Below are 15,003 nucleotides of genomic sequence, written 5' to 3' on the forward strand. Positions count from 1 at the left end.
CTGCGCTCTTAAAGGTGCAGTACATAATTAAACTGTATATGTTTTTCAAAAGCACTCCTAATGAATGGTCCAGCTCCAAAAACAGAAAATGTATTTGCAGAGGCCCATGTTTTAATCTTGGTGGGCCACCACAAATAAATGAATGTGTGGGGAACCCTGGACTCATTCATACTTGTTGGAATAGATGCATTTTAGTCTAAAACAGAAAAGCGTTGTGGTACTGATAAATTGAAACTTTAGATTTTTCTGATGTGAGACTGATCTGTTGCAGGGAGTAGACGTGTGTGTGTGTGTGTGTGTGTATGTGTGTGTGTGTGTGTGTGTATGTGTGTGTGTGTGAGAGTGTGAGAGTGTGAGTGAGTGTGTTGAAGGCTTTCATATGTTTTAAGGGGCTCAAGGAGGACCATCAAAGAGATTCAATGTGAATGCAGAGCCACCAGCATCTTTGACTCCCCCCTCTTCCTCTGATACTTGAACAAAAACACACATGGTCCTCTAACTTGAAGCCAAAGCTGTAGTGTCTCCCAGCAATTCCCTCTCTCACCCATTCACTCTCTCTGCTTCACAGAGCGGTCCTCGCTCTCCTCCACCTCATCCTCCTCCCCCTCCCACCCCCTTTCACACTCTGTTGATCAGCTCAGGAAAGGGAAAGTGCTCGTGTGAAACCTGAGGATCACTTGCAGACTGAGGAGGCAGAGAGAGCGTGCACATCGTGTTTTATCCTGCAAGGTAAGATGATGCTCAGAGGGACAATTGATAGCAGTTACCTCTCACACTGGACATCAATTTCAGTGCATTGAAGGATATGAATTTGCGATTTGAGAGCACACCAAAAGCCCTCCATTGAGAGCAGCTGATGATTTGATGATATTTGTAACTTTTTTTCTTGAAATGGGACCATCAGGAAGAGTGTAATCATAGTTCTGAGTGAGGTGGGGTATCGCTAGGGCATGTTTTATTTAGTAATGTTATAAAATCTTGTTTGTTTTACACTGGGATGATTATCTTGAGAAAATCAGGATGTTTACTGGTTTAATTTGAAAGCCTATTCGTGTTAGTCAGCAAAGGATCATTGCAGACCAGTGTGCATTAAAAAAATCTACTTTGTATATTTACTATTACCATCTCTAGTTCTGGAATATCTTGAAGAATAACTTACATTCTTTAAACAGCTAAGGATACATAAGAGAAGCATTTTCGGGCTGTAAAAGGGCATGCTGAAATGTCTTGCATTTCATTATGCCCATGCATTACTGGGGGCAAAGAACACACTAGATTAGCATATGTTCTCAGGTGTATTGCCTGAACTCGACAGTTTGTTTGTGTGGCTGTAGCTATTTGTGTTTGAATGTTTACCAGAGGCTGTTAAGGGGTCATTTGAATTATGAGGCTAATAATAATCACCTCCTTGCTACAATTTAGAATAACATGTATTGTGAACTCACAGCCCTTTCAGAAGTACCCAATTATTAGGTGTGTATCTGTGCAGAATTTACTCAGGCAAAGCAAATAATGCCAAACTATATTTAAAAAATAGAGACGATCCAGCCATGTGCTCACCAACCAAGAGGAACCAGTTGAGGGAGGACCTACAGCACTTGCGTAAAGACCATGGCTTCTCCAAGAAAGTCCTGCTCAACTGCTGCCTGGTGCGGCGCATCATCACCTGGGCCTCCCCAAACCCAAAAGGTACAAAACTCAAGATTTGGAAGGATAAATGTTTGTCATCTTCATAGTCTAGTCAGAGTTGTTCTAGATTTTTTGTTGTTGCCAGGTCACCTACCTGATAAAATGAATTTGCTAAAGTTGAACAAGAAAGAGACTAAGATGAATTGCTTTGGTTTGTGATTACATCTGATGTCTTTTGTATCAGAAAAAGTAGGTTGCCTTGATATTTAGAGTGAAGGACTACGGGTTAATTTTTGCATGAAACAAATAGTGGGCTTAGAAGCAGAATCAACTGTACTTTTGTACTGGGATCTGATCTGTTTTTTTGTTTTAGATTTATAGTTTTTTGGAGCAAAAAAGGAGAACAGCTGTGTTTTTAGGCCTGTGTGTTTCCTTTTGTTTGAATAGCAGAGGTGGTAAAACTAACACTCATAAAATATCAGCATTTTACAGAAGAAAACATTTTTATGAGGCTAAGTACTGAAATTTTGGTGGTGGTCAGTGCCTGGTGAATTTTGGCTTTCTGTTGCAATATTGCCCTCTCAGTATCCCGATTCTGCTTTTGCTTTGCTTAAACTGTAAACTGTTTTTAGAGGCTACATAAATAGTTATTCACATAATAATAGTAATTTATTATAATTATTATATTATAATAAAAATTATTATGATAATGGAAATTTCAAAGAGAAAAATAAGAAGAATGTAGTGTTGTTCATTTATTCATCCCATACTCACATAATTATTTATCACATTATGTATTTAAAAATAATAAAAACAACAAAAAGTTGCCCAAAACATAATTTTTCAAGGGAAAAAACTTTGTTATTAAAACTGGAGCTCAAAGTCCAGGAAATCTTAGAAGTAGAATGTGCACTTAAAGATGACTGCACGAACTAATGTGTGTAAACGAATTACAGATATTTGAGATTAGATTTAACTGTAACTCTATACAGGGCAGAATGTACTTGTCCAAAAAACACTCAGGCTGTCAACACCATTGAAAACATATTAATGCGGTATTGATCAGTCATCCTTTCACCTTTAGAGGAACACCAGAATTTATGATTTTTTTGGGGTGACAAATGGTCAGAACGCGCTGCACCATAAGTCACACTAGACAGCTTCAGTGAATTAACGCTTTTTGAACCTGGATCAGTATTGATTACTGCTTGGGTTATATATTTACAATGGCCTTATAAAACAGGATTTATGGCAACATTTCCTTGCTACTGGAACAAGCAACTTATCAGGTTGAAAGGAAAAGTTGTCATTGGCAAAGGCCAGTACATCACATTTAGATATATCGGGGATAGAATTAGCCCTCCTTTCTTAAATAAGAAACAATTAAAATTTTGCTTTGTCTTAACATGCCTAATACCTTTTTTTGTAAAATAATATGTTATTTAATTCAATATTCATGCACATAAACTGCAGTTATGGACTTATCTCAGATGATGAAAATGGGAAGGATCTTACATTTGGCTTTTTTTCTGGCACTAAATGATTTATGCGCTTCATTTTTCTAAAAGTGTTGCTAATGAGAACTAAGCTTTTTTAGTTTTTTGTGTTGTTTTGAGCGTTTATTTGGCTGCAGTAAAAGTTATGAGATTGCACTTTCTTTCCTCATTTGTTCTGCTGTTTATTAGTGACACTTGCTTAGTTCCCTTGATTGTTTTATAGCTCAGTGACATGTCAGAGCATTACCATAAAAACCTGGAGCTTTTTGTAATTGGCAGGTGTTGTTCCACATTGATATGGCTTGTCAGATAAATGTGTTGTGTTTGGGTATGATTTAGGATGCTATTAAACAGTCATGAATGTCACCGTAGGGACTAAATGACATCTGCAGTGAGGATTTTACTGCAGGGGGAAAAACAACAACAGAAGTACTCCCAAACAGCTGTTCTTCATGAATAACAGAAGCATATTCACCCTTTGCAGAGAAAGAGGAAACTTTTCTTATTTTGTATTGATTAGATTGGTGTCAATGGGGCAGGTGCAGTCTCTAGATCACATAATCAGTGTAGTCTCTTCTTGTGCTTAGCCTTGGGTTGGCCTCTGTCTCTCTGTGTGTGTGCACCTGCACAGTTGTCATTTGAATCTATCCCTTTTATAACACGCGAGCTGACGGCCACAGCTGGAACCACACCGGGACCCAGGTGTTTCTGTCAGGCACATTTGAATTAGACAGAATGTTTGTTTAGACTTTCATTCTTTTCACTGCTCCTTTTTCATTGGAAACATGCTGCCTTCATCCCAGGGCTGGCTGCTTTTTCATACCGACTTAAGTTTTAGCTCAAGGTGGATTAAACAGGAGCACAGCGGTACAAAGAAGGACAATAACTTTTTTACAATAGCACTGCAGCAACTGAGTTTTCTCCCTTTATTTAGGTAAAAGATTGAACTTTCACTTGCCAAACCACTGAGCACTGCCGTCACCTTTTCTGTATTTAACACAGACATCAATAAAACTATGACTAATAGAGCACAAATTAACACAGTAATAATAATAATTTAACATCTACAATGGATTTAAGCCTTCTTTTCTATCATATTTCTGTTTATAGGTGTTCCCGTCATTAGGTGACGTTAAAACTAATAATATAATCCCCTTGTGTTTCCCAGAATAACCTCCCAGCATGCAGATGATCATACTAAAAACCTGCCAGGTGGCAATCACACCCTCCGGATGTTGGAGCAGTCTCCTGAAATTGAGCATGCTCACTAAAGCAGGTGTTTCTAGAAATACACACGCCCCATGTTGTGCCCAAAGGAGAGACTTCTGCTCTGACAGAGCATGATACAAATCCCTGCTGTCTCTTTAAAGGAAATAATGACATATAGCACTGTCTGTCCCAAAATGGTGATTGCCTGTTTTTGGATTATACTCAGCCAGTTGATAATTTATTAATAGGTGTTGTTTAACAAAGATTAAATAAAGAAATATGGCATTTTTACTTGATATGAATGACCAGAGCAGCACTTTATTTATATTATTCCTATGTATCATACTCAAAGACAACTATTTCATGTTTAAATTGAGTTTTATTGTCAGTTTATTGCAAATATATGGCAATATGATGCCAGAATTGGAATTTGATTTTATTTATGCTCTTATTGTAGATACCTGTATGTCTTCTACCTCTGCATTATGGTCAAAATCCATCACTGTATCTCATCTTTACTGCCAGGAGAGGGCAGCATGCTACAGAATAAATGAATAAATAACATGATACATTGTTTGCTGCATCGAGAGCAGTTCAGTAGCAGTGCCTTGAATAGAATGCATTTGTACCAATTTCAGTCTGAAGTCATTTAAAGTAATCATTTTATTTGTTTTTGATTTTATAACCCAGCATGTGTCACTAACATGTAGATCACGTGCTGCAGCAGTGCCTGAAAACCTAGAAAAAAGAAAGAAAGAAATAGTCAGTCTGCAGGCCATTTAAAAATGACAATGCATATTCTTAATAATGCAGCATGCTGCAGTTGTTAAAGTGGCATACATACAAGCATTGGCATAATATTAATATGAGCACAGTCCAATATATTCCAATACAACAATCCTGCGTGACAATACTCCCCCTGAATACATCACGTGCCTTTCAGCACTCAGGTAGTGATGCGCTCATAAATTCTGTGAATGTCTGCACTGCAGTAGTCATTCAGTGGCCCCAAATGCACTCAACTCAGCTGAGAAGTGTTGCTCTGCCGATAGTGGCATGGTGGCACAATTTTATCATGATAACATATATATATGAATATGGATAACTGACTTGCATTATGCTTTATAATTTGACATAAGACATAGTGTGAAGCATATCAGCAGCAGCAAATATCACTCATGGGATTTGCCAGCTTATTCTTTGTTCTCTTTGGCTGCAGGGATTTTTGATTAAATTATGAACACTAGTATATTCTTTTGGTCTCCCCTTTTTTTTTTTTACAGTCAAAGATGAATGTATTTCATTCTACATGTATTTATTCCAACAGAATATATTGCTCTATAAAAAAAATCAACAGCATAATGTCATTCAATACCCACCTCAACCAGTACACCTCTCCACTCTCTGGCTTTACTCAGATCTGTGTCAGATAAACATAGCTTTAGAGCTTCTCCTTATATATATATATATATCCACATGCATACCCTCTGACTCTCCATAGCCTTACCTGTGCAGTATCCCACCACCTTCAGACTGCCTTTCAGGGTCATGTCCTTTACAATAGCAGAGAAATGGCCTGGAAATCAATTTACTTATGTTTTGGCTGATCCAACAACATTGAATCCTTATGAGGAAGTTGTAAATTCAAGGTTGCATATGTTCCAAGTCCATATGACTCTGCGTCGGCAATAGCTGTGCCTGCGGGCATCATGTTTTCAGGATGTCTGTCAGTCCGTTCCATACTTTTGAATGTGGTAGCTCAAGAATGCCCTGAGAGAATTTCTTTCTCTTTTCTCCATTTGGACTCAACGATGAACTGATTAGATTTTGGTGGTTAAAGGCCAATGTCACTGTAACTTTCCGTCTGTCTCGTTCTAATGAATGTGATGTCTCCAAAGGGGCCTTTAAGCAATTTAATCAAATTTGGCACAAGTTTCCACCAGGACGCATGGATGTACTGATTTGTATTTGTTGGTCCAAAGTTAAAGGCCAAGGTCACTTTGACCTCACAAAACATGTTTTGGCCATAACTCAAGAATGCAGCCACTAATTATGACAGAATTTAACACAAATGTCTAATAAAGAGATGAGGAAGTTATGACATTTTATATCCAAAAAGTCAAGGGTAAACTTCACTTTGACATCATGATTTTCTGCATAATACATACATATATAACTTAGGAACAGAAGGGGGAGACATTTGTCAAATATTGCATTAGTGACATGAATCTGCCCACCTTGAAACTGTGCTGATTGTATAGATGCTGCCGGGTTGTGTGAAGCATCCATGTGTAAGAATATGTTGCTTCTTTGCAGCAACATATGAAGTGTTGTTAACATGGTTTCATATAAGTGCAGACAGACATTTATTTAAACTGTATCTGCAGCTTGACTGGTGGTGGTGTAAGATGTATTTGTGATAACTCACATCTAAAACCCACAGTCTCCCTTAACTGATTTGAATGTAATTGCTGAGAGTTTGCTCACAGTGTGATGCCATATCCAACAGTGCAACAACATGATGATAAGCTTTATTAAAAGGACCCTTAAACCTTGAGACATAATACCAGTCACCATGATGGTCTATTTTAGAGGAAATGTTAAATAGCAGAAAGAGAGTCCTGGGGTGCGTGTCCCTAATGAGTGTAATTCTCTCCAATGATACAGCACACAGATTTCTTTTGAATTAGGAGTCACAAATTTGTCACTAGCTTTAGGTCATATGTCTGCTTTCAGTAAAGCAACTTGCTTTCCATTTTAATCTATTTTCCCACTTGGTCAAGAGTGCAGGCGTCTGTGGATGTAAGGTGGAAATGGGAAAAGGCAATGATGGATTAGAGGGGAAGTTGAGGCAGCATGCAGCCTCTCAGATCGGAGGAGAAGGGAAGAAGAGCGATTGCCTGGGGACCGCTGGCTGGCTTGGACTAGACATGTCCTACTGTTGTCATTCATTTGATTCATATGTTGTGAAAATGGTTGTTGGAGAATGAGGGGGAAGGATCCAGGGATACCTTTCCATGACATTAATCTTATTCACAGCGCAAGCTAGTGCCGGTGACAGCTGGAGAGAAAATATTTTATGTTGTTTACAACTAATGGGCTCAGAGATGACGAGAGCAGATTTTTTTTAAACGCAGGGGCCACATGTTTTATATTTCTGCATACTCGTAAGCTGCATATATTTCACCTGCAGAGCTTCTGCTGCATTAGCAGGTTAGTTCTATTCTGTTATGTTTTTTTATTATCCTATCCACACTTTGCTATCAGTGCATTTTTGTTTGTATTAAAGTTTTTCAGCACATAAAATAAGTTAATAATCATCACTGCTTTGTTATGACCAGCAGAAAGCTCTCTGCTGGTCATTGTGCAGTGCATTTAATACTCTCTCAAACAATTCTATAAATGGCTCAAATATCACCCAGTTGAAGCACTTTCCATTATGTCACACAATAGTGAGCCTGGCGTTCTCTTTCGCAGACTTGGCTCTGACCCTCAACCCTCTGTTGATAAACAGGGATTTGCAGCTAACAGCCAGGGATTAGTCGGAGAATAGACGACCCCAGCGAACCATGTTGTTTGCAAAACACCTTAAAGGAGCCTGTTGACAGACAATAACACTCACACTCCATTCTGTCAATTGGATACAGCTAACTGAGATGCCAGGCGGTGCAGCATGTGACTGTGCGCTGGTCATCGCTGTAACCAAGCCGGGTCCTTTTGTTGAAGCTATACCGGGAACTCCTACACATCATTAAATATGCATTTGTTGCCACATGCAGGTGTTTTTTTTACAGACTTTGTTTCTGAGAGGAAGCCACCTGTGAGCATATGTACTTCTTGAGAATTAAAAGAATTAGCTGGTCAACAGAAAATCACTATAGAGTCATTAAACTATCTTAACTGGGGTTTAAAGTTCATCCTTAACCTTAGAAACAGCAGCTGAGTTAATGCACGACCATTTATTGGCTGTTTCAAGATAACATTATTTTCATCAGAAAAAAAAAACGACTGGTAAAAAAAGAACAGATCATCTTAATTGTCTTCCAACAGGTGACTTTACTCCCTGTTTAATAGAGTAGGAAACACACCATAGAGAATTAATGGCTCCTAATCTACCTACAGTCTACAATATTAGTCTTGAAAAGGTTAGTGTGAAGTTGTGAATGTCATTAATCATCAACTACTTCTGCATAACTTATCCAACACCTGGCTTCCTTCTTTTCCTCACACGTCCTCCTTTGTCCTCCTGTCTGCTAGTGATACAGGCATTTGCCGGGAACCTACTTCAGTCAAGTGTTTGTATTCTAGCAGTGGACCAGGCCCTCTATAAATAGGCCCTCCTGATTGATACCTGGTACAGTGAAACCTCGTAAGCCTTGGGCTGCTGCGGGGCAGAAATGACTTTCTTGTGTCTGTGTCACTCGGCTTTAACACACCTGTCCCTGTCACGGTCTAATTTATCTCCCCTGCCTGTTTGTCAGGCACCATCCAAGCAGCAGGCAAAGGTTCATAGTCAGGCCTGAAAGCATGCAATGCAAATGCAATTTTATTCATATCCCTCCACTGAGATAGTGTGCGATAAGCTGTGATGTATTTAATGCTCAACATGTAGGATAAGTATCTTCAAGCTATTGTTGTTGGGTATTTCTGGATATATTACCACTTTGAGTTGAAGCATTTCAAAGTAAACTGTTGCATTTGTACATTAGGCTAATTCACATTTATCTAATCAAAATGACACAATGCATGTCATATCTATACCAGCCCATTTTGATTCTGAAGTTGTCAAATACCGCCGCTTTCTCAGTGATATTGGCGGAAGATATTGACACCAAAAGCCACTTTTTGTGGGGGTATGATATGACACTGGTCAGGCAGACAGCACCTGGTACAGCAGTATGATGCACAGACGGGCGGGGTTAGTTGATAAACCAACCAGACAGAACCAGTCACATCTGGATGATCGGTGACTGGACACACGTTGGGTTGAAACGCTGCTGGTAACAACTTAATATAAGCCACAGTCCCTATAGCGTGGACGTAAGGGCTGGTGGATAGGTCCAACAAACCCCAGGTGTTTGCTTCCTGCATGAATCTAAAGATGAATCTTTTTCCTAAAGCTTCTAATGCCTAAACCTAAATAACCGTGCCTTTGTAGACTAATCCTAACCATGTGTTTTTGTTGCCGAAACATAACCATGTGCTTTTGTTGACATCCAAGTGTTGGTTGCGGCATCCCAGAACATCACCAGCAGATGCGGGGGAATACTTAGAGCGTCACATGTAGACATGGAAGTCCACAAAGCTGAGATATGTGATGACCTGGGATGAGAACGTGTTGTCTAAGCACAGTTCATGGCATTTTAACGCAGCTTTTTTTAATTTATTGCCTTTGTATTTGTCTTTGCTAAAAAAAAAAAAACCCTCAAACACAGACAAAATAACATTTCCTGTAGCAGGAACAGCTGATTGGCATAAATTGAGGTACTGTAGTTAGCATAACGAGAAATCAAGCTTTAATCAGCTGAAAATCAAAGGAAAGCAGTGTCATAATGCATTGTTTTCAAGCTGGCATAGTCAGATCCCAATTTAAAAAAGAAAGATTGGCCAAATGCCCATGCTTAAGGTTTTTATTGCTGACTTACTCATTACAAACCTACTTTAATACTGCAGACTGACTTGCACTTCTATAATGAAACATTACTTTGACTCTAACACAGCATTTGACAAACATGTCACACGACATGTTAGTGACAAGTATAGCACAAAGTGTGGGCACTGTCCCAGATGGCTGCATCAACCTGTCACTGTGGGAAGAAACAGAAATAAGATTGATGTCCTACTGGGAGCATCCCAGTGAAACTGCCACCTGACAGTGTTTTTGTCTGCAGATTAGTCCCAAACGACAGGGTGCTTAGACTGTGTCTCAGGAGTATACAAAAGACAAATTTTGTCAATTACATGCCATTTTGTGTTGTTGCAAACAGATTGTAATGTTGGAGCAGTTTTGATAGTTTTACTGCAAATGTGATAGGCATGCTGTTTAGTTGGCATTTCACTGAGTAATATATCTTTAACGGAGTGTGCTTACTGTAGCACTTTTTAAGTAGGTCCTCAGGTTTTAGTTTTTGCCTTAAAAATAATTGTTTCTACCAACGTTTGCTGAAGCTCTAATGGTAGCTCTTTCTTTTAAGAATACATTTTTGCTCTGTTCTCATGAGTCAGACCAAGATGAATAAATGATGGTGTTTGCAACCTCATTAGGAAGGCAAATTACAACCTAGGTAATAGATGAGATGGGCTGGCCTGAGTGTACAGTATATCCTTACTCTCTGATGTACATAGGCTTTACTGTTGCCAGACTTCATTGGTAAAAAAAAAAAAAAAAGCAAATTCCCACAAACTGCGCAGGAATGACAAAAAGAAATGCAGTTAAAATATAAAATAAAATTCTGGGCAGCTTTGAGAGAGAGCAAGTCCTGCCTTCAAGGGGGTTTTCATGGTATTGCTATTTGAATTCTCTCACAGTTTTATGTGCCATTTTCCTGCAGTTGAGCCAGTGAGACTAGTAAACAGTTTTAGATATTGTTGAAGCGGAAGCAACATCTTAAGCCCAGAAATGCAGTCCAATGTAGCCAAAAGAGACATTTGTGAGCAGATACATGGTGAAAGGTGGAAACAGGAAGAGAGACATTTGAGACAATGGAGAAGTCACGAGAGAAAGGAAAGAATAATTAAGAGGAGAAACAGTTGGAGGAATAGAAAGGGACAGTGCACGTACAGGAATAGAGACAGAAACAGATGGCTGAAGGTGGAAGCTCTGTCCGAAATGCCAGAGAAAAGTTATTTTTTGCAGCTTGAATTTGGCAGCATGCAACAGAATGAAAACCTGCTCCTTTGAGACACGAGCAGAAATCTGTTGAACAAAGTGCAGCCTGCTGCAGCTGGACTGATAAACCTGGAAATATTTGACTGTAACTAAACCACTACAATACCCCTTATATTTGTGTTTACTGAAACATTACATTTCAGTCATAAAGTGTTTCTATTACACAAATTCAGCACAATGCAGATGCTTCCTCATATCCATACTTACAATGACAATGTAAAGATGCTGATGTTTAGAAGGTATAATGTTTGTCATGATCACCCTAGATTAGCATGTCAACATGCTAACATTATCTAGGTAGCAGTAAACACAGTACAGCTAGGGCTGATGGGAAGGTAGAGTTATGTTAGTATTTTATGTAAAATATTTTTAGAAGCAATTCTGCAAAAATCTTGACATTTATAGAGAACTGCTCCACATTAATACTCTATTTGCTTAAAATTATGAAATTTAAAAGAGAAAAAAGAAAGAGAAATGTGTGCTCAATTTGTTCATTGTTGAAGAAAAGAAAATAATAATGACTGATAAATTAATTTGTCTTTGGGTGCAATTTTTAAGTTAGTTTGACTGTGTCTTTAACAAACTTCAATGTGTTCTTTAGGGGCGGTCAATTTACTAAAAGTCTCCAATAATACTGAATCTGGCTCCAGTGGGATTTTAAGAAGATGCTGAATATATCATCCAAAGGCTTTCTGTGCAGCACTGTCAGTTTAAGTTGCTTTTTGGGACTGACATCTGTCACAAAAATGGGAAATATTAGGAAATATTTCACATCTTTAAATATAAATATTTGTCCATTTGGGTGACAACACTATCTAAAGTAGAGGGTTTGAAAGACGAGTTGCAGTTGGAAGGAGAAGAGACATGTCTCATTTCAGGACCAAACTTTTCATTTTCCAGATACAAATGGTATCATGTATTACAGGATTGTAGTTGTATAGTTACTTACTTAGAGGTATTGGATTCAGGACAATGGTGCTTAGAAAGAAAGGTGAGCAATCCTCTCTTTTTATGTTCAGTCAATAGGCTTGCTGGTGTGAGTCATCACACCACACCAGTTCTTAATATTTGTTGCTCAGTTGTAACAGAGGAAATTAGTTGTGCAGGTATTTGACAATAAAGTCTTGGACTGATTAACATTTTGACCTGATGGCAGAACTGGATGGAGAGTGATTATTAAAATTTAGACTGAGGAGAACATGAATGTCTGGACTGTCTGGCAAAACATCAAGTAATTGTTGATATTTCACTAGGTTTCTCAGTTTCTAGGAAACTCATGGTGGCGCAAGAGGAAAGGTCAGGAGATGATCAAAGTCATTAAGATTAGTAAGTGAACCAGAGTACTGAATTGTATTCAGTTCAACATTTTTGTGCCAAACCATCAAAGAGATACTGACATATTTCACTGGAAAAAATTAACCTGCTAGTGGCAGAAGGGTTTGAATTGCCAGTTGCTCAGAAGCGATCTGATCGGATTTCAGCCATCTTGAAATCTTGAATTGAAAAATTATTCTGAAATTCGATTAGACCATTTAATCCAATCTTAGCTTTGATCCCGATCAAACCTTCAGTATGTTTTGTTAATTCTTTTTAGTAGGATAGGAATTCCTTTGATCAAAAGAATCAGAAGTATCCCGATCCTAGCAGAAGGGTGAATTTCAGGAACAAAATGTCATGATTTTTTTTTAATTGGTTGAATATATACCATTCTTTCTGTTTGCACTTGATTTCTTTAACTGTTAAAGAAGTCACATAAAGTAGACATTAGCCTACCTAATACGCCTTTCAGTGCAGTAAAGTAATAGAGAAGAAGGATTTTGCCCATAATCCCCCAAATAAGTGTCAATAACAAACAAAAATTATTAAATTTTAACTTTCATGTACCAATTTGTCCAAAAGCTATGGCACTAACATTGCTAAAAGGGGTTTTAAAGAAAAACTTGATTATTTTTAGGTAGGGTGCTCAAAGAAATAATATTTTGGTGCCAGTGTGGAAATTAGAGAACAAATTGGCAGGATTGCTTAAAAACTCCAAACAATACTGAGCCCCATCTGTGAAATCCTGTTAAATGCACCTGATCAGTTTTCCTTTCAGTGCCTTTTGTCTCGATTGACCTTGGTGACCTTGACCTTGGTGAAGCTGTTCAACTGAAATTGGTGTCTTATTAGTTCACTGATAGCATAGACTCAATCCAGAGCATTCTTTTAAAATAGCACCTCAAGGTTTTTCTCACTTTCACGGAGAACAAGGTTGGGAATTTCTCACCCATGCAGCTACACATTAAGGGCAACCTCTATTTGCTGCTCCACTAATGGCACCAGTCCCATTTGTTCTCACTTGAGGGAGAAACCAGAAGTATCAGTGCTCCCAGTGGACAGGGCCTATCCTTCTTAAGTAACTGTTGTAGTTTGTTCTTGTCGGTCCATCGGCAGACGCGCACCCCACAGAAATTGGGTCAACAAACCACACCAGGCCTCCTGCAAGAAACCAAACAAAATGAGGTCATGGAAAAGCGAAGACTCTCAGCTGGCCTGCAGAGCTTTTTAGCATGGCACAATATACGCTTTGTTATGACAGTTAACTTTGTTTTAACACTAACTGAGTCACTGGCCAGAATAAATTGTCTGCTTGAGTTCTTGCTGTGTGTTTGTTTGACATTATGGGACTGCTTAAGTAACAGCACCTATTTTGGAGTAATAGTGCTAGGACATTACACTCAGACTGTTGTGCACTGGCCTGGATTGGTGCACAGATATATCTTTAAATTATTTAAGGATTGTTATATCATTGCATAGATCAGTAACATTTAGTCCATCATTCACACATGCAAACTCATGCAAACAGTGCTTGTTTACAAAGAAACATGGACTCTTTTCCAGGAATCACTTGTTGAGAGAATGGCACCTTTTTGTAAAACAGAGGACATTAGCCCACCACATAATCCCCTTGTGATGCATTTCCTCATACTTCTAGGAGTGCTTACTGGCAATCCACTTCCACTGATGAATTTCAAACATTATAGCCTTCCAATAATTACAGTGGTAATGATCATTTGTACTGCATGGTAGTGGGTGTAATTTGCCTATTCCCATGGCAGCAGCTGAGTTGTTTTATTTTTCTCATCTTCAGGGCAGTCATTCAGTAAATAGCTTTTTGCAAGAGAGAATAGTGCTGTGCCCCCCGGTGTTAAAAGGTTCAAGGAAAGCCTCATGTGTAGCTGCAGAATAAGTGAATTAAAAGTTTGTCAATTGGGTAACTATGTCATTTTTCTTTTAATGCAGTAGATCTGTCTTGTCTTTTTTCCTTTGTACAGTCTTCACAAGTCTTGAAGTGTCATTTTAGCTGTGGAATAATCTTACTTTCTGGAACACCTTATTGTTGATACATTTATGAAATTACATCTATATACGCTGACACAACTATGGAATACATTTCACATCTTCAAAACAGAAGAAACCAGAGCTGCTACCTGTGAGACATTTTTTAGGGAAAATGTCCCAGCTTGGGTTGCAGACTAAGGTAATTCTCCCTCAGCAGTGGGAGGTTGGTACTTTGATTTGCTCTGCTCTGTGTTTTTGCTTCGAGCTGGTTAATAATATAGGCGACTGTACGCCAAATTCTAATTGTTCCCTGAGGACTCTGAATGACTTTACTAGTGATGTAATGGTGACTGTGATTTGAATATTGAGCGAGGTTATTTCATGCCGCTCCTACTGTACATATCAGGTTCCTCATTTGATTACTGTAATAATGTGGAGCATACTTGGAACATATTTCCC

At 38.6% G+C, this 15,003-nt stretch overlaps 1 protein-coding gene across 4 annotated transcripts in view; it reads left to right on the forward strand.

Moving 5' to 3' along the window:
- Positions 1 to 15,003, forward strand: part of kcnip4a (potassium voltage-gated channel interacting protein 4a) — a 155,230-nt gene that overhangs the window by 19,892 nt on the left and 120,335 nt on the right. The window contains exons 2-3 of one of the 4 annotated variants that reach the window (XM_042511812.2): positions 569 to 729; positions 1,538 to 1,689. The exons of the other annotated variants lie outside the window; for them this stretch is intronic. Of the exons in view, the coding sequence (XP_042367746.1) occupies positions 1,551 to 1,689 (139 nt within the window). The 5' untranslated portion in view covers positions 569 to 729; positions 1,538 to 1,550. The remainder of the gene's footprint in view (positions 1 to 568; positions 730 to 1,537; positions 1,690 to 15,003) is intronic. 4 annotated transcript variants of the gene reach the window in all.

This window comes from Plectropomus leopardus, chromosome 23 (assembly GCF_026936395.1).
Source record: "Plectropomus leopardus strain MGB_pleo_1.0 chromosome 23, ASM2693639v1, whole genome shotgun sequence".
In the NCBI taxonomy this organism is placed as follows: Eukaryota; Metazoa; Chordata; class Actinopteri; order Perciformes; family Serranidae; genus Plectropomus; species Plectropomus leopardus.